This window comes from Callorhinchus milii, unplaced genomic scaffold, assembly GCF_018977255.1.
Source record: "Callorhinchus milii isolate IMCB2004 unplaced genomic scaffold, IMCB_Cmil_1.0 Scaffold2, whole genome shotgun sequence".
Lineage (NCBI taxonomy): Eukaryota > Metazoa > Chordata > Chondrichthyes > Chimaeriformes > Callorhinchidae > Callorhinchus > Callorhinchus milii.
Window position 1 is genome coordinate 83,686,900 of NW_024704743.1, and position 22,882 is coordinate 83,709,781.

The following is a 22,882-nucleotide window of genomic DNA, read 5'->3' on the forward strand; positions in this document are numbered from 1 at the left end:
GCGCCTTATCAAGTCTTCTAGATGTCTCAAAGCACTTCAGAGTATACTGTAAAGTGAATTGACTGTATATTTGTGGACAAAATGAGGCAGCCAATTGCACACAGCAGTGTAGCACAAACAGTTGTGGATTTAGTGACAAATTTATTATTTATTTGTTTTTTAAAGGAATTATTAACGCCAGAAAAGCGATCCACTAATCGGCTAGCAACTGGGTTCCTTCTTACTGCTAGGTAAACAGAGGCGTGGAGTAAGGAAACTCGCCAAACTTTTGCCCTGCCGGGAATCGAACCCAGGTCTCCCCACACACTGTGAACATATTCCCTTCTGGGGTATATGTTCACAGGCGCTGGTTGCTTTCCGATACTCTGCCCAAGAAGTTAGTTCTGTGTGTGGAAATAGACTTGAAAAATTCAAGTCCAATATTATGTCAGATAGAGAAGTGTGTTGTCCCATTGATTCTTGCTAATATTACATTAGCTTTATGTAAATGAGATCAATGTTTCTTTGAAGAATGTTAGGTTTTAAATTTGGTTAATTTGTTTGATTGCATGTGCGTGATTAATTAAATCTATTTTCAAATGCTTTCATGTCTGAATGGATTAATTCTCAAATATATCAAGTATTAACATGATTCGCTGGAAAACATTATTCAAATTATAATCTGTGCAATTCTGTGAAGTGTTGTGAATGCAGTACCAGGAAATGTATTCCTATTGATTATTCTCTTCAGTTATCTCTACTTCTACATTCTATTTCACATTAGGCAGTAGTTTTGTCATCATAAAAGCTGAACTGCATTGTACTGTAATTAAACTGGTTTAAGTGTTCTTTCGTAGTCTTAATATGGAGTACATGCATTGTATTTATATCCCAAAGAATTACATGGAATGTACAGCCTATTTGACCCATCTAGTCCCTGCCGGTGTTTATACTTCAATTGAGTCTCCACACATCCAAATGCCCACTCCCATGTATGGCTTGTGTTTCCTGTTAACTACATTGATGCTTTCTGCTTTAACCATAGTCTCCAGCAGTGAATGCCCAAGTTCTGCCACCTTCTGTGCAAAGACATATTTCCTAAACTCATTTGTTTTATATCTGTTGGCAGCTCTATATTTATGTCACTTTGTTATGAACCAAAGGAGTTATTTTATATAAATAAAATTTTAATGGCTATTTTCAATATAAGAAATTCACTCTGAAAACATTTAATAAGTGTGTTTATATACATATATATATCTATGGTAGAAATATTTGTCAGAGCATTATGCCAGAGTATTGGGTCTGTCTTCAGCCGGCTCCCATTAAATTAAAGGGGGGCATCATTCTTCTGAGTCCTGGATAGTGATCCGACATCATGGAAAGTGACTATCCGCTCACGTATTGAGCTGTGAAAAACACTAATATCATAGTGATAAAACACTCAGATATCGTGAATAGCTGATTAATAGTTAATTAGAAAATTAACTCTTAATGTTTTATTTTCCTTTGTTCTCAGCCTAGACTCTGTTTGATGTTTCCCCCAACATCACAGGTTAAATAGAGAATCAGTGGTGTGGAGTATTAAGGAGGCTCTAGCTGGCTGCCCTACAGTCTTGTCCTGTATCACTACTAATAATTCCGAGGACCTGAAGACTATTGTCAAAAGGTCTTGAAACATTCATTTGAGCCTACAACAACTTGCATTTATGTAGCGCCCTTCACATACAATGGCATTTGAAATTGAAAATAGTACTGACAAATGTTTTCTGCTATTTTTCAGGTGAACGACCATTTCAGTGTAGCCTCTGTGAAAAAGCCTTTAACCAGAAAAATGCCCTGCAAGTACATATGAAGAAGCACACCGGCGAGAGACCATATAAATGTGACTACTGCGGAATCTCTTTCACACAGAAGGGAAATATGAAGATACATATGAAAAGAGCACATGGTTTTCCTGGTTAGTGTAAAGTAATTTGAATGTCAAGCAAGCATTCAGTTAAAAATTGCTGCAGTGTGCTGTTAATTTCATATTATTCTGAGTATATTTTGAGGTGGTCCAGTCAGGCAGCACATTGGAATTCCTCTTCAGTTCTCCTCTTGGGGCTGGAATTCAGGTTGTCACAATAAGTAGTGGCAAAATAGTGATGTAAATGTGTCTGCCACCAATGGAACTCTTCCATTATAACCAAAGTTTACCATTATTACCAAAGTTTACGTTTTAACCAAACCGACAAAGTCACTTTTAAAAAATCCTTGCATTTTGATACAGCTCCTTCACCTCAAGAGGACATACCAGTGCCTTGGGATGTCCTGACGTAAAAGGCACTATACAAATGTAATTTTGTTGTTGTTAAAGCGCTTCACAGGATTTACTCTGAAGTGTGGTGACTATTTTTTTAGCTAGATATAGCACGTGTAACTATTACAAACCCATTATTAGTATTAACCCATAATTATTAACCCATTACTGCATGTAATGCCAACCAGAATGTCAGCCCTATTGTGTATTATCTACGTTGACAGCCTTAGGCTGACCTAGAATAAATGAGGAAAGTAAAATGAGAGGAGTCAATCAACTGTATGCTAATTTTAACAAACTTGCACCCATTAACCTGAGGAAGATAAAACTTCTATCAGACTTGAGAAGATTAATAAAAATGCAGAGCTTCCAGATTAGTTCATTTAATTGAGCACTGAATTTGGGACAGGAGTCCCTGTGGATCCACCTGGTATCTTTGATGTTAATAAAATGAGCACTGTCTAACAATAAATAACAACATCAACAAATTACATTTGTGTAGCGCCTTTCAAGTCGGAAGGCGCTGGGCCAGAATGAATCAAATTCAGAGCTCTCCTGTCCCAAATTCAGTGCTCAGTCAAACGAACTAATCTGGAAATTCTACATTTTTATTAAATCTTAGTTTTGTAGAAAGGGTGTATGAAGTAGAGCCTCCTTGGAATTTAACTGGTTTCAAGGACACACATCTGGCAAAACCAAAGAGGCCCAGAGTAATGCAGAGCTCTGCCGTCTTCTCTGTTATATCATGACACAATTTGAGCATCTTTTTTACTACACTTCATGATGGGAGCCGTTTTAACCAAAGCCTAAGACATGGTTTAAACTAGAGACAAATTCAGGTATTTAGAAAACAAAGAAGACATAACTGATATACAACCTGGATAAATAAATCAAAATCTATAAAAAAGCAATTGGTTGTATTCTGTGAGGTTTCCTCTAATTCACTTGGACATCTGTGTGCTCATTCTGTTTATGGATGTGCATAAATAGCACAATGGTTATTTCTAATGTTTGGGATTTTCTTGAGGAAGCAGCACTTTCTGATCAGAGATGCTGTATGTAACACTGTTAGAAACCTAGAAACCTACAGCGCAGAAGGAGGCTATTCGGCCCCTCAAGTCTGCACCAGCTCACAGAGCAAGGAGGCAACTTAATTCCCATCGCCCCACCTAATCCCCATCACCCTTCAAGCCCTTATCTTTCTCTCCTGTCTGCTTCCCTCTTTAAAGCTACAATGGATTCTGTGTCTACCATCCTACCCTTAGTTGGATTCACAGCTAAAAAGAAAAGATTGCATTTTCATTAATCGTCTCATGTCTATGATAGAAGTTTGACCATTTGTTTGATTACTAAAATTAATATACAGAACATAATGAAAGTCTGAATGACCTGTTTTGGGGGGAGGGGCATACAGGATGTAACCACAATGCTATAAATCGTACACGGTTAATAAGATGTGTGGTTTAGGATTGAGGATATTTAATAACTTGTTTCACGTGACCTTTTTAAATTTTCCTGAATTTCAACTTTTATTTTAATTGTACAGGGAGTGGACAGGACACTGGAAGCAGCCAAGAGCTAGAAGGAGATGATGCAAGTCGCAGTCTTGATGTAGTTGAAGTTATCCCTGAGTCCTCCAATGAATGGCATTGTGGGATAGCGAACGTATTTAATTGATTTAACTCACTTTGAAGTGTCCAGCCCTCATTCAAGCAGCAGTGTCTCGGGCTGTGCCTTGAATTACTTTGTGTGGCCTTCATTCAGAATCATCGGAAGCTTAGAAAGTACAACACTTGGTTTGAGCACTGTTCAAAGTGCCGCCGTGTTTGTTCGCCAGTGTGGAAGTACCAAACGGGCAACTGACTGTGAGATAAAGGGCTAAATTCATGAAGCACTTGATGTACTTTAAATCAGCATGCAATGTTAAGTGGTACTCTGAAGCAAAGGATGGGATCTACAAGTTATAAAAAGAGAAAGGCAGCTCACTGCACTCATTACCTACAAGATCCATGTTGAAGATCCATTCAGGAAACTACAGTGTATTCATTCCTGCTGTGCAGGGATTTGAGTAATCACTGTTATGGTATAGGCATTTCTACATGTATCTAAACGAGTACTGTAGACTTCAGTTACAATTGGCCTGATTATTCATTTAGAGTATTGCACAGTGGGCCTTGTTGCATCTCTTTACACACCGACAATTTTATGTCTTTCTGCGCTGCTATAAGAGCAAACGGCTGACATATTTTCAGAGAACATTTAATTCTAATACGCCTGGTAGCTGCTTGGAGCATTTAAACTCATCAGTCGTTATTATATGAGTTGCCACTATTGACTGACATGCAAAATATCTAATTTTTAATGTATAAGATACACGGCCAATTGTGTATGGTTGAATTTTGTTCCATTCCAAAGATTATTTTTGTAGGGTTTCTGCTCTCTCCCCCCCCCCCTTTACTTGCATAGCACAGTATGTTGTGCATTTCATAAAGCTATAGTCTCTCAGTTGGGAACTTTGTAAATGTTTGCATTCAATTGTTTAGAAATTTTCAGTTTGCACTGTTACTAAATCAGCACTTCAGTTAGTATTGTTTTGTTGTACTTTACTACATAACAGTGTTACATTTTTTCTGTCTAGCCTTTTGACTACCATTTTTATTTGTTTTCAAAACTGGGGAAAGGAAAAACTTTTTGGCAAAGTAAAAAACAGGACACTGTAAAAGAAATCTGTGACATTTGTACAAAAAACTGGCTGCATGTAAATATGACAAACTATCTCAAATGATATTTGATACAACACAGACTTTTCATCAGTCTCTGATGGTGCTGAGNTTTTTTTGTTGAAACGTTTTAAGTACTTTGTATATAGATTGTATAGTTTGTGACAAAGGGACGACATTCTTTTTGTAAGTACGTGTATTTAAATGAAAATATTTCAAATAATACAATTGTTTTTTTGGTAATTAGTTTGTATTGGATTCTGTATTATTTTGGAATGGTCGTGTCTTCTGTTTTTGGGGCGATGGGGGAATGGTTGTCTGAGAAGTGTTTGTTTAGGGAATTTTATGACCTGCACTTTTCATGAGATTTCCCATTATCCAAGAACCTTAGAGTGTAAGCACTGCTGATGAAAATACTGATTCTAGGCTGTCACAAAAAGAGGCTCTTGATTTCTAAATACAATTATCATCATTCTTCCACATATTTCAGTTGTTTGTCAATGTACTGCAGAAAAAAACATGGGTAACATGACTTTGTGGACACCCTTTGGCGATGGAGGAGGAGAGAAGGCAGCCCAAGGGGTTAGTGACATAGGAGTGCTGTAGCTTCACTCACCTTGCAAGTGAGAGGACCTGGGTTTGATTCCCAGGTAGGGCAACATTTTAGGCAAGTTTCTTTATAATAACTTCAAAAAATATAGTTTTTAAAAAATAACTTGGTCACTCAATCTACGACTGTTAGTGGGACCCTGCTGTGCACAATTGACTGCCGCAATTTGGCCACAAAATAGTCATTTCACCTTACAGTATATTTGTGAAGCGCTTTGAGACGTCTGAAAGATGTGATAAGGTGCTATAAATATTATTATGACACAAAATAGGTACTATTTCCAGGCAACAAAGACTATGACTGAAGTACACCTCCTAGTACATGAAGACTTCCAGCTACCGTGCTCTGAGCAGCTCACACTTGGATTATACTTTTTTAATATTATATTCTAAGGGATTCCAGGGCCCTGGAAGCAGTGCACAGAAGAGCATTGAGGATGATCTCCAGTATTAGAGGGATCAGATATGAGGAATGATAAGCTGCACTTAGTCTTCCGTGATGGGTATTCTGTAAGTGAGAGATCAATGTTCTGTAGAACCTTATGATCACTTGTTATCTCTTGCGTCTTCAACCAGTTCAGGGGCCAGTCCGAAATGAGGTGGGTCTTGCGACAGGGAAACCATATGTTCACATGGTTATTGTGAAAGGCCAGATTCTTAAAGGAGAGTGTTGTGCAGATTCCCCTTATGGACCCAGCCCCATCCTTTAACAGTATGAGGAAAACAAAACCGAAGGTGGGTAATGTGCCACGGCAGATGTTTTGGATACAATAAAATTATGATAGTACTTGAGAGCATATTTTATTTTTGTCTGGCGAATACCCTCCACTCTACACCATCATTACCCTAATGCTCATTGTCTTTTAACGTGTGTGTGTGTGTGGGGGGGGGTGGGGGGGGAGGGGCTGCGGAAGGAAGAAACCTAGAAGCTTAGTTGATGGAGGTGTATCATGATACACAGTACCTAGTGTCAGAAATGCTGCAAAGATGAGACCTAGCTGAAAGCTTATGAACGTGCACCTGCCAGTAAGCCATGGGTTTATAAATCCAACCTGCTTAGCTCCCCACTCCACCACCCACTGCCTCTACTCGGCTGGTTACGACCTATTTGTCCCTCGTGCCCTCTGTTCCACCATCGGTGGCCATGCCTTCAGTCACTACGCCTTGAAACTCTAGAACTCTCCCTCCACCTTCCTCCCTCCCACCCCATCTTCCCTCCAAATAATCCCTCCAAAACAAACAATAATAATTTGGTCATTTTCAATCCATGACTGTGGGACACTGCTGTATACAATTGGTTGCTGCGTTTCGCCCACAAATATACGGTCAATTCACTTTACAGTATATTCTGTGAAGCGCTTTGAGATGGCTAGAAGACATGAAAAGCGCTATATCAAATGCAAGGATTATTATCTTCAAATCCCGCCTAAAGACCTTCCTTTTTGATCGTGCTTACAGTCACTCCCCGCTCCCCCTGGCTCATAGTCAGACTCCGCCACTGAAGCTTTCCGGGACACTACCCCAAGTGAAGGACGCTATATAAATACAAGTTGTTGTTGGGAGCCATTTTAGTTTTAACAGATTTTCAGCAAGTAGCATCTGCGAAAGAATGGTTTCAACCGAATTTCATTGTTAAAATTTGAATTTGTGATTGTACATACACCCTAAAACTGGTGAAAGCTTGCTGCAATTCTGGATCCAGTAATGCTCAGAAAAGCTAGTTCTAGCGCAAACACTGCCGAACTTGTACTGCAGTGAAGCCAGTTTAGAGATGTGTGCGTTAAGCGGATTTTCACTGAATTCATACCGGATTTCTGGGTGTTTGTTTTATTCCCCTAATGTTCTCCTGNTTTTTTGACTGAGGACATGTGGCCCCCATTTCAAACACCACAGGGTCCTACAAACAGCCATGTTCGTAGCCATGAACAGAATGATCAATTGATATGGAGGATTGTTGACCCAGCTGGCAGAAGGTACTCCTTTTTCAAGTAGTATTAGAGGATCCTCAACGTCCACCCGAAAAACAGGCAAACAGGACCTTGGTTTAATGTCTTATCTGAAGGATGGCATGTCGGACAGTTAGTAACTTCCGTAGTATTATATGTAGTATTGGGACTCAAGAATAGGAGTTCAAGTCTAGGCATTAGTATACTGATTCAATAAACAAAATTGTTCTCTTTCTAGATCATTTGCTTTCGGGCTCCAGAAAGTTTTTAGACATCGGCCAGTGAGGATATTTTGCTTGACCACTGGAGAGATCACAAGAAAATATGGAATGAGAAATTAACCAACCTGTTGACTTCATATATGTTTGTGCCTAGGTGACTGGAAACTTTCATCATAACAAAAGCAACATCTGTGTATTTGCACTTCCACAGGCAAACTTGCAGCTATTTTGAATGTTTCAAATGTCTGCAGTATTTAGGCTCATACGCAACAAACATTAACTATCCAGAATAAACCACATCGAAGATCTTTCAAACTGAATTACAATAGTCATTTTATTTTGCCATAGACAAACACAGAATGTTTAAGTGCATTATTTTTACATACATTCAGAACAACATTTTGTCACATATGTCCATTCAGCTTTGTTTTCTAGTATGTATACTCTAAAAGCATGTTACCACTCTCAAACTGGCAATAAAGTGTAAAAGGAAAGTTAATATTGCTCTCCACATACCCCATGCAGGTGAACTTTCAGTGTAACCAATTAGAGAACACATCACGTGAGAAGGCAGGAGGGTGGATGGAATGCATTTCATCTCATCCACACAACAACAGATTACAACTGAGGGAATAAACATGTCTAATAGAAAAGCAGCAGCAGGATTCAGTACTGAGGGGCTGCACTTGTTCTACATCAGTTGAACATGCCTGGCACTAAATTCATTCTATCAGGGTCCAATAGAATGCTAACCACACTCAGACACTGTGAAACTATTTGGCTTATTGTGTTGTATTCTTGGAATGTACTTGACGCATTAGTATGATTTAGAAGTGTAGAGATGTTAATCTTGTGACTGAGGTTTGGACTGGGCACAAGTTATTTCATACATGAGATGAGGAAATGATCCCTTGAGCTTCCAATGTCTGAGGATATTGACTCCAAAGTGACTATTTTATGCAATAGTGACCGCTGTTAGTGAGGGAGGTGAGGGAGAGGGAAACGGAAACAGCATAATAGCATTACTGAAAGAAAATGGCAGGGACGTATTTGATAAATTGCAATAAGTATCCACATGTAGTTTCTATAAACATAGTAAAATATTATTTTAGTTACAAAACAGTGCAATTCAAAAGAGCACTCACATAGGAATGGTAATTTCAGAAAGTCTAAACCCGTACCTATGGAAATTAGTTTGTCAAACAATCTTTCTCAGTGCTAAGGATTAGGATTAGTTTCAGGTTATTGCTTTTACAGGCTGCTTTTTCATTAAATTAAAGTTAATATAGTACTCTTATTTAGTGTTCATAGGTTTATGACATATAATGCTGCTTTATCTCCATTACACGAGCAGGGCAGTCACCCCATTTAATATCCCCCCTTGGATTTACATTGATTGCAATGTTTCTGCAGCTTTGCTCATGTAAAGCCCCAGTGAACAGTTCTTATGACAGAAGCAACCATTGGCATTTATGTTCAAAATAGAGCTTATTGATCTGCACAGCAACAGGGAGAGAACATTTTGTTTTTGGTAGGGCTAACCTGTTTAGTAAAATATTAACAAACATCTTAATACTCTTTACAGTAAAGTCTGCTAATAGATGCAGTGGAAAATAACCATGCCTGTGTTATGAAGTGATCAACTTCATTGTAAAACGTTTAAGTTCCTTATTTTTATTTCCATTACCATGGAAATTATCATTGGCAAAATGCATTTAAATATCAGCACCTTCACATCTCAAGTGTTCTTTTTAAGACTGTTGCAATAACTTAACTATTGGTAAGGTGTAGCAAGTGTAAGTAATAACATTCCATTCAATATACTACTGCATATACAACTCAATACAACCAGTAAGTATGGATTGTATTGGTATGGCAGGTCTTGTTTTGGAGAAGTGCTAGTTAATGCTTGAAATGGAAAGGATGTTAAAATAGGACACTGAGCGAGGATTTTGTCTTTATGAAGCACTCCTTCCGTTGAATTTGTTGATGCAGAATTAACGTCTGGCGTGTGAGCCTTCACCTTCTTTCTTCCCCTGTTTTGAGAACAAATAAAGCAGAATATGAGAAAGCTTTGTGTACAAGACGCAGCAGGCAGAATCAGAAGAGTAAAGATGAATTTTGCAGTACTTCTTAATTAAGAAATTTGACATAGTAGCTGTACTTAGATTACACCTGTCACACTGACTGAAGAGTAACCAACTCCCAATATGGATTGAGAATGAAAGTCACAAGTTGGGTTATATGAATGAGTTTTGGGGAACCAGTAAACATTTTCAGATCCACTGCTATCCTAAATGTAGTCTGTCAGGCTATCTCCCAAGCAGCTTGGACAATTTCTTGTGGCAAATCCTTGTAAGACTGTAAGTGCAGAATACAACCTGTCACACACTGTTATTCTAAAATTAATTTCTTGTCAGCGTCAATTTAAAATTTTAGTTAAATTCTTGACCACTTCCCCCAATTACATTTAAAATATCACAATACGTTTCTCTGCGTGCAATTTGGCATTGCACCAATACGACTATAGTGTATTCACACGTGGATCAATTGTAACCATCATCATCTGACTCTGAGACCAATTGCTGTATTAGGGTTAGTCATTTAAGCTTTTGTTCAACATTTTACGCCTCATTTGTTGCATTTGTCTTCCAACACAAAAAACACAAACACAAAAATAATGTTTTTATCTCAGAGATTACATTTAAAAAAAGCGCAAGTGTGAAAATTCATATTTTAGATTGCCAACTATTGAAAACACATTTGGCCCGAAATGTAGAGGTTAGTCAGAAGGTTGCTTCAAATGAGGCCCCACGTTCTTACATCCAGGTGCTCAACCTAGATAGTTCCACTAGAAGTAATGGAAACAAAATTACAAAACATCTTATTGGTATATACAAAAGGGTTATTTTCTTGTATGTAAAGGATTCCTCTAAATCTGTAACCTATGGTTATTGTTTTTTTCTTGTATGAGGGCATCACATTTGAAATAGTTTTAATTTAAGTCTCTTACTTTCCACTGAAGAGCACATTGTCTTCCTCCTGTACAGGTCTTCCTGTACATGGGTGATGGCTGCAGACTTCTGGCAACTGGTGACTAGTTCTGTGGCTGTCTACTATGAATCACAATACAACAGCCTCATCTACTCTTCCCTCCATTATCCAGGAACTAGGACAAATCTGAAGCTCAACTTTTGTCCTACTTTCACTGCTTTTGTTGTGAATTTCTTTGGTTCTTGACCAGACCGCTAGATGGGCACCTAACAGTGATAGCCTGATGAAACGCTGCCACAGCAAGCCCCAAAATACCATACACTCTAACCATACTGAATACCTGGCTAAAATGTGTCACTTTTATCTGGGAGAGATTTGACCATGAATCTCAATTGAGGGAGAATCCCTGTTTGATGATACTGCTCATGATTGGGTTGTACTATGGAGCCATTCATTGACCACAAGCTTAAACTAACAGCTATCACTTTGCTTCAGAAGAAGAAAGCAATGTACCAGCCGTTTAAAGAATTCTGCAAACAACCTTCTCTTCCCAAGTTTCTTAGCCTGTTTCTCCCTTGTTCCTCTGGTCCCTGACCCAGAAAGCTAGCGGGTTCTTGAGACAGAGCCATGCAGGCACTGTGGCAATGTTTGAATGTCAGCATAATACAGGCTGATGCTGACCAGCTGTTTTCTGTCACTTGTCAGGGTCAGCTGCTTGGTGTTTTCTGAAGCAGTGCTCGCAGCTGATTTGGACGTATCTGGCTGATCAGCAGACTTCCCAGCAGCTTCAATGTCTGTCCCCTTTTTGGAAGAGCTGTTCACTGCAGTACTTGGCTGGGCTGAAGTTGAAGCTTACATCAGACAGACAAAGTCCAATTCAAATCGTGTTTCTGCTCATGCAAATACTAGTGCCCTCATTGGTTAGTACATGCTAATTATTTTAAATGAAATTAATAGTGTAGCGGTTCATTAATTCTAAGTCCAAAATCTGTTCTGCTTTGCTGTGTTTTTTCTTTTTCTGTATGTGTTTTGAATCACTATTTGGGATTTTAAATATTATTTAAGCTGTCGGCCCCAGAATGCACTGTGATGATGTTTGAACTCGTATAGTCAAGGTTGACACTCCAGTGCAGTGCTGGGGAAATGTTTCATTGTAGGAAGTGCCGTTCTTTGGAGAAATGTTAAACCAAGGTCCCGTCTGCCTATTCAGATAAATGTTAAAGAATACCATGGCACTCTCTGAAAAGAAAAGGGAGTTTCTGCTGGTGTCCTAGCCAACAATTCCAAGATAAAATGAGTCATTCACTTCACGACTATTTGTGTAGATTGCCGTGTACAAATTGCCTGCTGTGATTGCGCACAGCAGTGTCTCACAAACAGTCGTTTGAGTGACCAATTTATTATTATCCTTTTTTCAAAGAATTATTACCCCGGAAAAGTAATCTGCCAATTGACTGACAACCAGGTTCCTACTTACTGTTAGGTAAACAGAGGCGTGTGTGTGGATTAAGGAGATTTACCCAACATTTTGCCCTGCTGGGAATCAAACCCGGGTCTCTCGCTTGCAAGGCGAGTGCGCTAACCACTGAGCTACAGGACTCCACAAATAATTTCAGTCCTAAGTGTATATATGTGTGTGTGGTTTTAGCTTTGTGAATCAATGCTCAGCCTTTTTTTACAACAGAGTTTAAGTTTTCTAAAATCCTACATTGTTCTCGGTTTGACCTTTTAGATAACCCAAGTTTACCATACAATTCTGATCTTTGTGATTGTACTTCAATTGTTTGTATACAACAATGTATTGCATTATAAGAAGCACTGTTTGTATGTAGTAGAAAAGAACAAGTGGAAAAAACAGTGGCAGCAGTCATTATTCCTAAACCACAGACACAAGTAAAGATTTTTCCACTGTCTATCAATTCTTCTAAATCTCTTGGCTATGATCTTAATGAGGTTCATGATGTTCTCTGTATGAGTTATCTCATAAACAAGTTATAGGAGCGAGCCTTTTCACAACACAGAAATGGAAAACAAATTCACTTCTGAATCTAGGTAGTTTGTTCAAGAGGCTAATTTAAGCAGTGTTTAATGAGAAACGTACGCTGCAATAAAACAATTAAATCTAGATATATATTCAATCCTGTTATTAAGTAGGTTAACTTCTCTTTTTGAACAGTGCCGTGAGATCTTTAACATCCACCCAAACAGGCGTAAAAGGGATCTCAGTTCAATGTCTCATATGAAGGATGGCACCTTTGAGAATACAGTTCTCCCAAGCACTGCATTGTCTGGACTCTGAGTTCAAATGCTGATGTGGGGGTTGAACCCACAAACTTCTTCCGCTTTCCAGTCATGGTATAATCTAATAACAGCAACTTTCACTGATATTTTTGGCCTGAGTACACAGTTAGTGGAATAGATGCGTTTTGCTGAACAAAATACTAAGAGTAAATAATAACAACATCTAGCACCCTTCACTCAGGGTAGTATAAATCCCACTATCTGGCAGTCAAAATCTGCTGTTTGAGAGCCAGAAGTGAAATGCACAACCCATTTTCATAGGAATTGACACTGAGAATGGTGTTAGAGGCAGAATCCCTCTCCCTTCCCCCACCCCATCTCTGTCACATTTGTGTAACTCCTAGTCAGTCCTTTAAACCGCAAGTTAGACCACATTGTGAACACGAGGCCTTTAATGATGTAATAATATCTGTATGCTATAATTGTATATAGATAGCTTTACGGCAATAAAAGCATGGTTAAAGCAGGGTCCTTGATCATATGATGCCTTTCCATCAAAATTAGTGCCTGTGTGAGTATGAAGGTTTGGACAACTATAACAAGTGAAGGCTGAATGAACTCACAGCCTCAGTTTTGAAGTTTTCTAAGCGTATTGTACTGACAAGAAATGAACATGCCAACTACAAGCTGAAAAGCTAACAAGTAATGTGCACTGAGGAATAGAACTTAACAGGGATTATCCCACTGCTTAAAACTAAGTCTAACTCTGACAAAGAAATTCCTGATTTCTGCACTTCGTAATAAGTTGTGTTATGAGCTGTGTTCCTTATGATTATTTACCAGTTTGAAGATTTTGGAAAGGGTGCCTGATCCATCCTTATGTCCTCTGAAAGACTCCTTTGACTTCGAAGCATCCAACATTTTGCCACTTGCCCCATGTCCTGCGGGTCTTTGTCCATCAGCACCCTTTAAGCAAACAAAAATGTAAATTAAAATATTAAGATGGTTTGATATATTCACAGAACTTGACTCCTGTATAATGTTACAAGCAAAGAAAATAGATTCTCTTTTTGTGAATACCTTCTCTTCAAGGGTTCGATAGCTACTTTACATACACACAGCATATGCAAACACTGGTGAAATAAAATAAATATTCCAGAAAGCAAGTGATTTGTACAATTGGCATATTTCCTAACTATTCTATGTATTGCTATATTCCATTTAAGTATTGAAATGATTAAAGGGTTCAACACATCGAAAGTGTAGGAGGCCTTTACAAACTTTTTTTGAAAATCACAACTATGTTCAAAGCAGTTTCTCATTATAAAAATTGTGATTTGTGACCCATTGTTTGGTTCTAATTTCAGAAGAGCTGATTTAATAGTCTGCTGAGTTCACTGAACTTTGCAGTTTCCTGTGAATTTATTTTCCCATGAGGAGACTCCATTTCTCTTACTTCAGGATAGAGCCCATTATGTGAGTTTCTCTCAATAAAAATGTAACCAACGAAAGCAGAAGACACAGTTGCGTAGCGTAGCATGTGTGTTGAGTCTCGAGCATGGTTCCAATTGGCCCTGTTCCCCCCCCCGCACCACAGGGTGAATTCACCATCCACCCTGAGGACTTCTATGCAGAAGTGATGAGAAACTGGAAGGACAGTACACATATTGCTGATAAAAGGATTCGAGCATTAGACTGCTAGCAATGGGTTCAGCTTGACTTGTCTCATGTCCTGACACAGGACGACTCAGAAAGGGCAGAAAAGGAATAGGAGTTTTCTTTAAAAGTTCGGAACAGTAAATAAATAAACTACAGAAAGTGGAGTCGTATGTAAAAAATCTGATTACAGTGGTTGCTTGAGAGTGCTTGCATAAATACTATACCGACAGGCACATTAGTGTGGAAAGCGGAGAGGTGAGCAAATTTACTACTAATAGAAAGATATCAGTACTAATGTCAGTCATTATATTTTCAGTATTTCTATTTATTTGGCAAGTCTTGAAAGAATGTGACATTGATATAGAATTCCTGAAAAAGTCATGGCTGTATTTGCTTATCGCTCATGTTAGAGTTGGATGCTGCCTAATAAGTGTTTTGTTTTGAATGAGGCTTGCAATCCAAAAATTCCTGATGGCAGCAATCCTTTAATTTGACAGCTGATAGAACATTTAGAGTTAATTGGATGAAGACCTCGAGATCAGTTAGAAGGTGAATAGAAGTCGTGCTGCACAAAATATATGCCACAAAGGTTGTGTAGCCCTCTGCAGTGGTGATGGTTTGGCAACATTGTACGTGGATGAAAGGTAGCTGAGAATAAATATTCGAAGATGGGATTGCAGCACATCTTTTTCAGAGGCACTGAAACATTTAGAACTCAAATAATAGAATGTGCCAATTCTGATAACAGCAGAGATCACAGTCACATGAAGAAAAACATCAGTGGCTGGTGATCAATTATTCATACACGATGATGGGGGCACTGATTATTTTAGATTTATTTTAAGTGAACTATGTACAATTAGTTTGACTCTGTGATAATGCAGGTTAACTTAGTCTCGAGAAGCCCAGATTTAATCTTCAGCACAAGATCACGATATCAGCTGAAGCCTTAGTAGAAAGAAACGCAAACCATTGGCGAACTTACCTTATTGATGAACTTACCTTATAGACAGGAGCCAACATAATAATACCAGAGACCAATGTCCCTTCACTCTCTTAGAATAAATGATTAGCCCAGCCAGATAAAGCCAACAGCCTGAAGCCAATGTTCAGGCTTATAGCATTTACACGTTTCTTCTGAAACATTTCTTAGATCCTAATTTCGCTCTAGTGTGGCAGTACTTTTTTGTTTGCTGTACTCAAAGCTAGGCCATGCTCTCACGACAGTGTCTTAACCTGGTTAACTGTTCAGCAAATACCAACAAATACCAAATAAAGGGTTAACTGAATTATCACACTCTCCAGGTTGCAGTTACATGCATCTTCTGCACATGGAACTGCAGTAAACTAACCAGAGAGAACTCATTCTGTTACACACCAGGAGACATCTCGTACTGCTTTAGCAGGGAAAGAAATAAACTATCTGAGTATTTTTTGCCTTGACATTGCAATTCATCGCTAATTTCAGGACGTTAGTTGCAGGAAGAGCAGCCAAGAAAGCATTTAATTATGCAACGTATCATTAAATTAGAAGGGTCACTTCCATGATGCATGATAGCTGGTAGATAATACCGTACGCTGAGTAACTAAATCAAATAATAGTTATTTTTATTGTAGCGCAGTAACAGGGGGTGAAAAAGCAATATTCAATGGGATAATTATCACCAGTGATATAATCACATCATTGGAAATTCTGCCATGTCACTGTCTCAGTTGTAGCCTGCTTCCCTCCCATGCCCCCACCCACTCACACCAACTTTGTTAGGCAATTTCTAGTTGATAATTAAACACTGCCTGAGGGTGTGACCTTGTTTTACAAAGTTGGTGCGTTATCCAATTTGTTATTACTAAGAAACACTGGGGAGAAATTCCGCCTGTGTCTAGAATTATTCTATTTAGTATCTCAGAGCATCCACAATTTGGCAGATTCGCAAATTCAGCCTTACTTCTGCACGTTCTTTTAAGAATTTCCCAATTTCTTTTAAGCTTTTAATTTGCCAAATTCTGGAGTTTATGAAACACTACACAAATAGATTAACTTTACACCCAGGAGGAGCTTTTACCCAGTTGTATTTTTCAATCTCCCTCAGGGCTGGGGATGGGGGAGAAGAGGCTGTTTCAGAATTACGGCCATTAAAAACTGCTCACGTATATACTGCCCACCATCAGCTGGTTTTGTGTTTCAAATATACCTTACACCTCCAGTACTAGTATTGCTCCATTCACAATATTTAGGATGCATCATACTTACCATAGAGTGATTCAGAGCAATTGCCCAGTTTTGCTCTAAGGTGGATTCCCCCATCAGAAAGTTCACTTGTTAAAATCCAATTACAATTGGCAGATTGTAAGCTACTTTTAGTGACTTGGATTGACGACTGTAGTGATATGAAGCAAACGCCTGTTGAAGCGATCAGCTTGACTATTTTGCCACCACACCTGGCAGCATGCAGCCGTTGTCTTTGGGGTTAGGTAAGTATTGGGGAAGGAGGGGGTTTGGGGCGAGGGGGGGAGTAAGTTTATATAATGGTAAAATATCACCAAAAACAATTAAATGATGAGATGGAATTGAAACTTCCAATAATGCAGATGTATTTTGGTGACGGTCCACCTTTGGATGATGATTTATGGTTAGCCAGTGTGACCTTGATGATTGTGAAAATACAGATCTTACACCTTACCCAAATAAGTTTAGTGATAGCTGTACCTGCTCCGGACTTAGCCTGCAGTAGTGACGAGAAAGGGAGCCATGATGATCACCAAATACAATTGAGGAATAAAGGCAATGATGCGGCTCAGAAAAAGATGGGGGTACAGAACACAAGATCTTGGTCCGATATTTATATTTAATGCAGGTGACTTATCAAATGCTGTTCCTAATGCACCTGTTAATCATACAAAAAAGTTGCTCATATGCTATCTTAACATTCTAGCAAACCAAGTATTAACTGTAAACAAAAGCCTGCTGCAAGGACCCAGCTGTATAGGACTTTCCATTTATTGATTTTTTTTTAAAACAAGAAAAATGCTATCAAGCTGATGAACTGTCTACGCAACAGAATGATTACCTTTGGTGGGGCTCTCTTCGGTGACATCTGAAAAAAAAGAATATGATTCACGTCAGAGTATTGTTAACCTGGATGCATTCATATTATGCCTCCGTTTTAAAAACAATACATTTCAAAACCCAAAAGGCTTTACATTAACCGAACACTTCCCCTTATTTTCCTTCTATAATAATTATTTATTAATTTCAATTCCAAAATTGTGATCAGATGTTTGTTCAGCAAAGTTCCTTCACCAATTTTCTCCTCCCCTTTTCTCAAAGCGTTAGAACTCTTTTTGTGGCATGTTTTCGTGTTCCTGGACATCTTTTTGGGGTCCTTGCACACTCTGAGGTTCTCAAGCCTTGGATCTTGCAACCTGTGCCTAATACTTTCTGGAATTAGGTGAACAGGATGTGTCCCTCCAGGGATTCCATTCCAACACTCTCTCTCTGGGATTTTCATGCATGCAAATCTCAGCTTGATTTGGATACTCTTAAACATGGCGATTGGTTTCTGCATGTGTCAGACACCCAGCTGACCAAATAAAATATATATTTTTTAAAATTGCCCAAATAGCCATGTGTGAACCTTGACACTGAGACACTGAGTATCAGCAGACTATTAGACAAAGGGGAAATCACTACTGAGATCAAGCTGTTGCCTTCAAGAAGTGTTCACAATCAGCAAGTATTACTGGATAGCTATCAGGAGCAGGAACATTATCTGATGCTAATTGTACCATTGCTACAGACAGAATAACCTTAGCGATGTACATATAGGTAGGATATATCAAAGCGTTTCACACAGCTGAATGGAAACCCAAACATGAGAAGGGATGAGGGGAGAACAGGTAGCTGAATGTGCAGTCAAAAAACTAAGGTCTTATGGCAGGTTCTGAAGACAGGGAGGTAGGGGACAAATACCCAAATGATCAAGTTTAGCACCTATGTAAATTAAATTAAATTAAATCAAATTCATTCAGCCTTTGAGAGGTAACTGATCATATATAAACTCATTCTTTTTCTCTCAGCACAAACCGATTCACAGAAAAGTATAGAGGAGCACTGAGTCAGATTTATAAAGCTTATCAAAAATGTGAAGATGTCCCATGATGTCTCATTGGTAAATTCATTGTCTGGAGTCCACCAACCTATGTCGATTTGAACAATGATAGGTTTGACCTCTGCTCTGTACTGAATTAGCTAATCTCATCCAGGCCAGTAGTTGAGGTGTTACAACTAGCCTCAGCATTCTTGGTGAGGGAGGAAAAAAATCAGCCAGGGGTCTTGTTCCAGCTTGGTATCCAATTATCTCTGATGGAAAGTAAACATGTCTTGTGTGAGGGCAAGATAGGATTTGATTGTAATCTCTCTATCGTTGAAGAGCCCGCTAGGTGTGACTGCGCTTTATATGATATTTCTGATCTTAATTAGCACAATATATTAAGGAATACCACAAATGTTACCCTTATGTTTCCAACAGTGCCCTTGAAATGCAATTTCCCTTTAGTATGTATTAAAATTGTCATCTTGAAGAATCACACAATATACAAAAACAACAATTTCTCACCACATTCTTAAAGAAGTGGACAACAGCATTATCATCAGGTTTAGGTGCTGGTTGAGGCTTGTGTATGGTAAGAGCAGCTTGGACAGTCTTGGTCAAAGAATCCTGAAATACAGAATGTGTATATTAGCATAGAGATCACAGTTAGTTTATATTAAAAAAAACTAGGAGAAGAGCTGTCAACCGGGAAAAGAATTGAGCAGATGTATATATTGTTAACCTCTCATCAAACATGAAGCATATGAGTAGTGCAGATATTTTTAGCCAAAGCTTATCTTAGCCTTATACACTAAGATAAGTTTTGTCAGGACTTTGAACGCACAGCCTATATTGATACTTCAAAGCAGGGTGTACTACATTGTTGGAGGTATCATCCTTTAAACCAAGCTCCTGTTTGTCTGTTCAACATAAGGACATAGGAAATGCTAGTTGAAAAAAGACTAAGGTCCATCTAGTTTGTCTTCCACCTTCCTGGCAGTCACATGCATATATGTGCTGAACTACCTATGTCCTATATCCCATAATATTATTTCCTAAAAGAAAACTATCTTATCTGTGTTTCAAAGAATCAATATTTCTTGCTTCAACCATCTCCCTACCCCCAACTCTTGAAAAACAGCTCCAAAAAAGTAGAAGTAACCTATTCAAACCTGTCTTCCCAGAGTATGGAGAGGGATATGGCACGTGATAATATCACATGTTGTATTTTGCTTGTCCACAAGTGCAAAGTTTGCTTTCTCTACACTATTGCCAGGGAAATTACCTACAGATTCCAAGCAGTTTATCCACAGCGCTGCTAGAAATCACACTGCTCAAGTATCTCCAAGACAATCATTGTTAAATTAAGATCCGATGCCACTGATACTTAAATAAATATATTATAGGCACTTTGTGGAGTAAATTGCAGTGTAACAGGGAGAAGCCATCTTTTAAATCTGTTTGAAAAATACATCTTAATTTGAACAGCCGCTTTGAAAGGATGCGCAAATGTTTGGCTATGTGACAAAAAAAGAATAGACTATCTTTATAACAACAAAAGCAATTATATAAGCAGGACCATGTTCTAAGTTACATAGTTACTGTATTCTATTGCTAACAAAAAGAGACATTACTATTGTCATGGAAACACACCCACAAGGTTCATTTACGTCTTTCTCTGTATTCTTGGGGTGATTGAAATACACAGTTCGTGAACATTAATATAATAGCTGAAACAAACCCAAAGCAATACAAGGAGTTGTTAAGTTAACAAAGTGCTTCAAAATGTCTTATATTCCAGCTGGTACAGTGTGTTACTTTTAAATGCACCCTACATCCCAGAAGAGCAGTGATGTCTTAACACCATTCACAGTTGCTAAGGTAACCATGCCATAATAAGAAAATTTTCTGTTGCTGGGTTTTCGATACAAAAATATTTTTTCTTGACTGCTTGGGCCATTATACTGATGAATTATTTTACAGAAAAATCAATGAAAAATGATAAGCTCGGCAAGGGTTTGATGGATTGGGTGGGATGATAGGTTAGCACAGTGTTTCTGGGTTAGAATCCAGCAATAGACTCATGGGATGCTAGGCTTTTCTGTAAATGTGACTTTATGATCCAGTTTTGAGTGAAGACTCAGGTTTAACATCACAATGACCCTGCCTCTCCCACCCCCACCCCGCTGCTAAATTGCCTTTTCAGAATCTCCACAAAAATAGCTTGAGCAGAAAACAGAAACTATCACTAAGATTACATTTTCTCCAAGTGAAAGTTACATCAGCTCCTAAGACGTTGGGATCTGAGGCAATCTTGGGTGGAGAAGAGTTCTTGTGATTTGGTGTTTTCCTCACAGTAAACAAGTGTTATGTTGTGAGGTGCTTTTCCCAGCAGTGAGCCACAAGTCACACTACTCCTTTCGAGAACAGTGCTTTATCAACCTCACTGTTGAAGAAGAGCAAACTTCTAACCAGGACATTTTGTGGCTGACTTGCATGTCATGTAATAAAAATACTAATCCTTACATTTTGTGGGAGTGCTTTTCCCATTGACAGGATGTCTAAAAGTGCTTCACGGGATTTATTGTAAGGTGTTGTTACTATGTATTATGTAAGCAAACGGGATAACCAATTTTGGCACAGCAATGTCACACATGTCCCAATATCTTGCGGCCCTAGGTACAAAAGTGGAAAGTCCTCAGTTCCCCAGCACTAGAATCCATCCCTTTGATTAAAAGAAAGTAAACGAAAACCATTTCACATTTTGACTGGTCAGAAGTTCTCAAATTTGAAGCTTAGCAAATTTCATCTTTGGAGACATATTGTCTATTTGCCATTTGATATCTCAGCAGGGAATTTATTTACTACTGAAGCAAAGTGCAGCAAAGCAAAACATGTGTGAATAGTTCTACACAAGAAACAGATGATTTATCCTCTGCTCTTTCAAAACTATTGTTTCTGTGAGTGAATTTTTTTAAGCAAATGGAAGAACACTTTATCAAAGCTTCTTGGAAATTACTGTTACAGCCTTATATAGGAGTGATATTCCTTCTGCTAGCAATCCACTCTACATTGGAAGCTAAGTTATTGTACTCTGTATACTCTATGTAGAGGATTCTTTTACATGACCTGAACAACAACAACAACAGGATTCCATTTATAGAGCGCCTTTCACGTCGGGAGGACGTCCCAAGGTGCTGTACAGTTGGGTCAGGACCCGAGCAGGGGGGAAATGGTCAGGGTGAGGTGAGGGAAGGGAGGGAGCGAGGAGGGGGTAGAGAGTCGAGAGGGGAGCTGAAGGCACGGTCAAAGAGAAAGGTCTTGAGACTGCCCTTGAAGGAGGAAAGGGAGGAGGCACCATGAATGAACACCATTGTGTTTACATATATAGCAGCTTATAAATAACTCTAATCTTGTAATAAAAGTTTAAATAACATAACAATCATGAAGATGGAAAATTTAACTAGATTTTAAAATTTTCATGACAACTATTTACAAGAGTAAATTTGCAAAATTTACTAAAATTAGGAAAATGGTCTAATTTGCTCTGTAATAATCCCCCCCATCCCACCCACCCCCTCAATATATCTACATCGGAGCCATTGCCAGATTTACGTAGGTAACCTTTGCAGACATCATAGTTTACTTTATCTTGTTCACTTAAAGGCTGCTACTGTAACACTGTTATCTACAAAGGCTGTTTTCCTCTTGGGACGCTGTTTAAGATGTCAAGTAAAACAAAGATGAGAAGTATATAAAGGCAAGATGAGAACCAGTGATCTTTTGCAAACATTAAATAGTATTATTAAATCACACTGCAATCATTTGTAGTGATGGAATTGACTTTTCATGTTTTGCTCAACAACAACTTGCATTGATATAGTACCCTTTATTCAGGATAATGTCTCAGATAGAGAGGAGGGTGAGATGGAGGATGCAGGGAGGGAGTTCCAATGGTTAAGCACGTGGTTGTTGAATACTTGGCAAGGGGGCATGGAGGACACACAACTTGCTCAAGTTAGCTGGGTTGGGAGTGGGTGAGCAGAAGATCACAGAAATAGGGAAATGTTTAGTTGTTTGGTGGTTCTGCTGAGTAGGAAGATTCAGCATAAGGGTGTAA

At 38.6% G+C, this 22,882-nt stretch overlaps 2 protein-coding genes across 3 annotated transcripts in view; one reads left to right on the forward strand and one right to left on the reverse strand.

Moving 5' to 3' along the window:
• Positions 1-5,244, forward strand: part of LOC103183222 (zinc finger protein 236) — a 76,664-nt gene extending 71,420 nt beyond the window's left edge. Inside the window, exons 30-31 of the mRNA XM_007900571.2 lie at positions 1,763-1,939; positions 3,828-5,244. Coding sequence (XP_007898762.2) covers positions 1,763-1,939; positions 3,828-3,958 — 308 coding nt within the window. The 3' untranslated portion in view covers positions 3,959-5,244. The remainder of the gene's footprint in view (positions 1-1,762; positions 1,940-3,827) is intronic.
• Positions 5,245-8,093: 2,849 nt separating this feature from the next.
• The window catches only part of mbpb (myelin basic protein b), a 107,635-nt gene continuing 92,846 nt past the window's right edge, over positions 8,094-22,882 (reverse strand). For both annotated transcript variants that reach the window (XM_042332587.1, XM_042332588.1), the window contains 5 exons: positions 19,288-19,389; positions 17,740-17,766; positions 17,353-17,394; positions 13,853-13,978; positions 8,094-9,813 (listed from right to left, as the gene is read on the reverse strand). In XM_042332587.1, the coding sequence (XP_042188521.1) occupies positions 9,775-9,813; positions 13,853-13,978; positions 17,353-17,394; positions 17,740-17,766; positions 19,288-19,389 (336 nt within the window). In that variant the 3' untranslated portion in view covers positions 8,094-9,774. The remainder of the gene's footprint in view (positions 9,814-13,852; positions 13,979-17,352; positions 17,395-17,739; positions 17,767-19,287; positions 19,390-22,882) is intronic.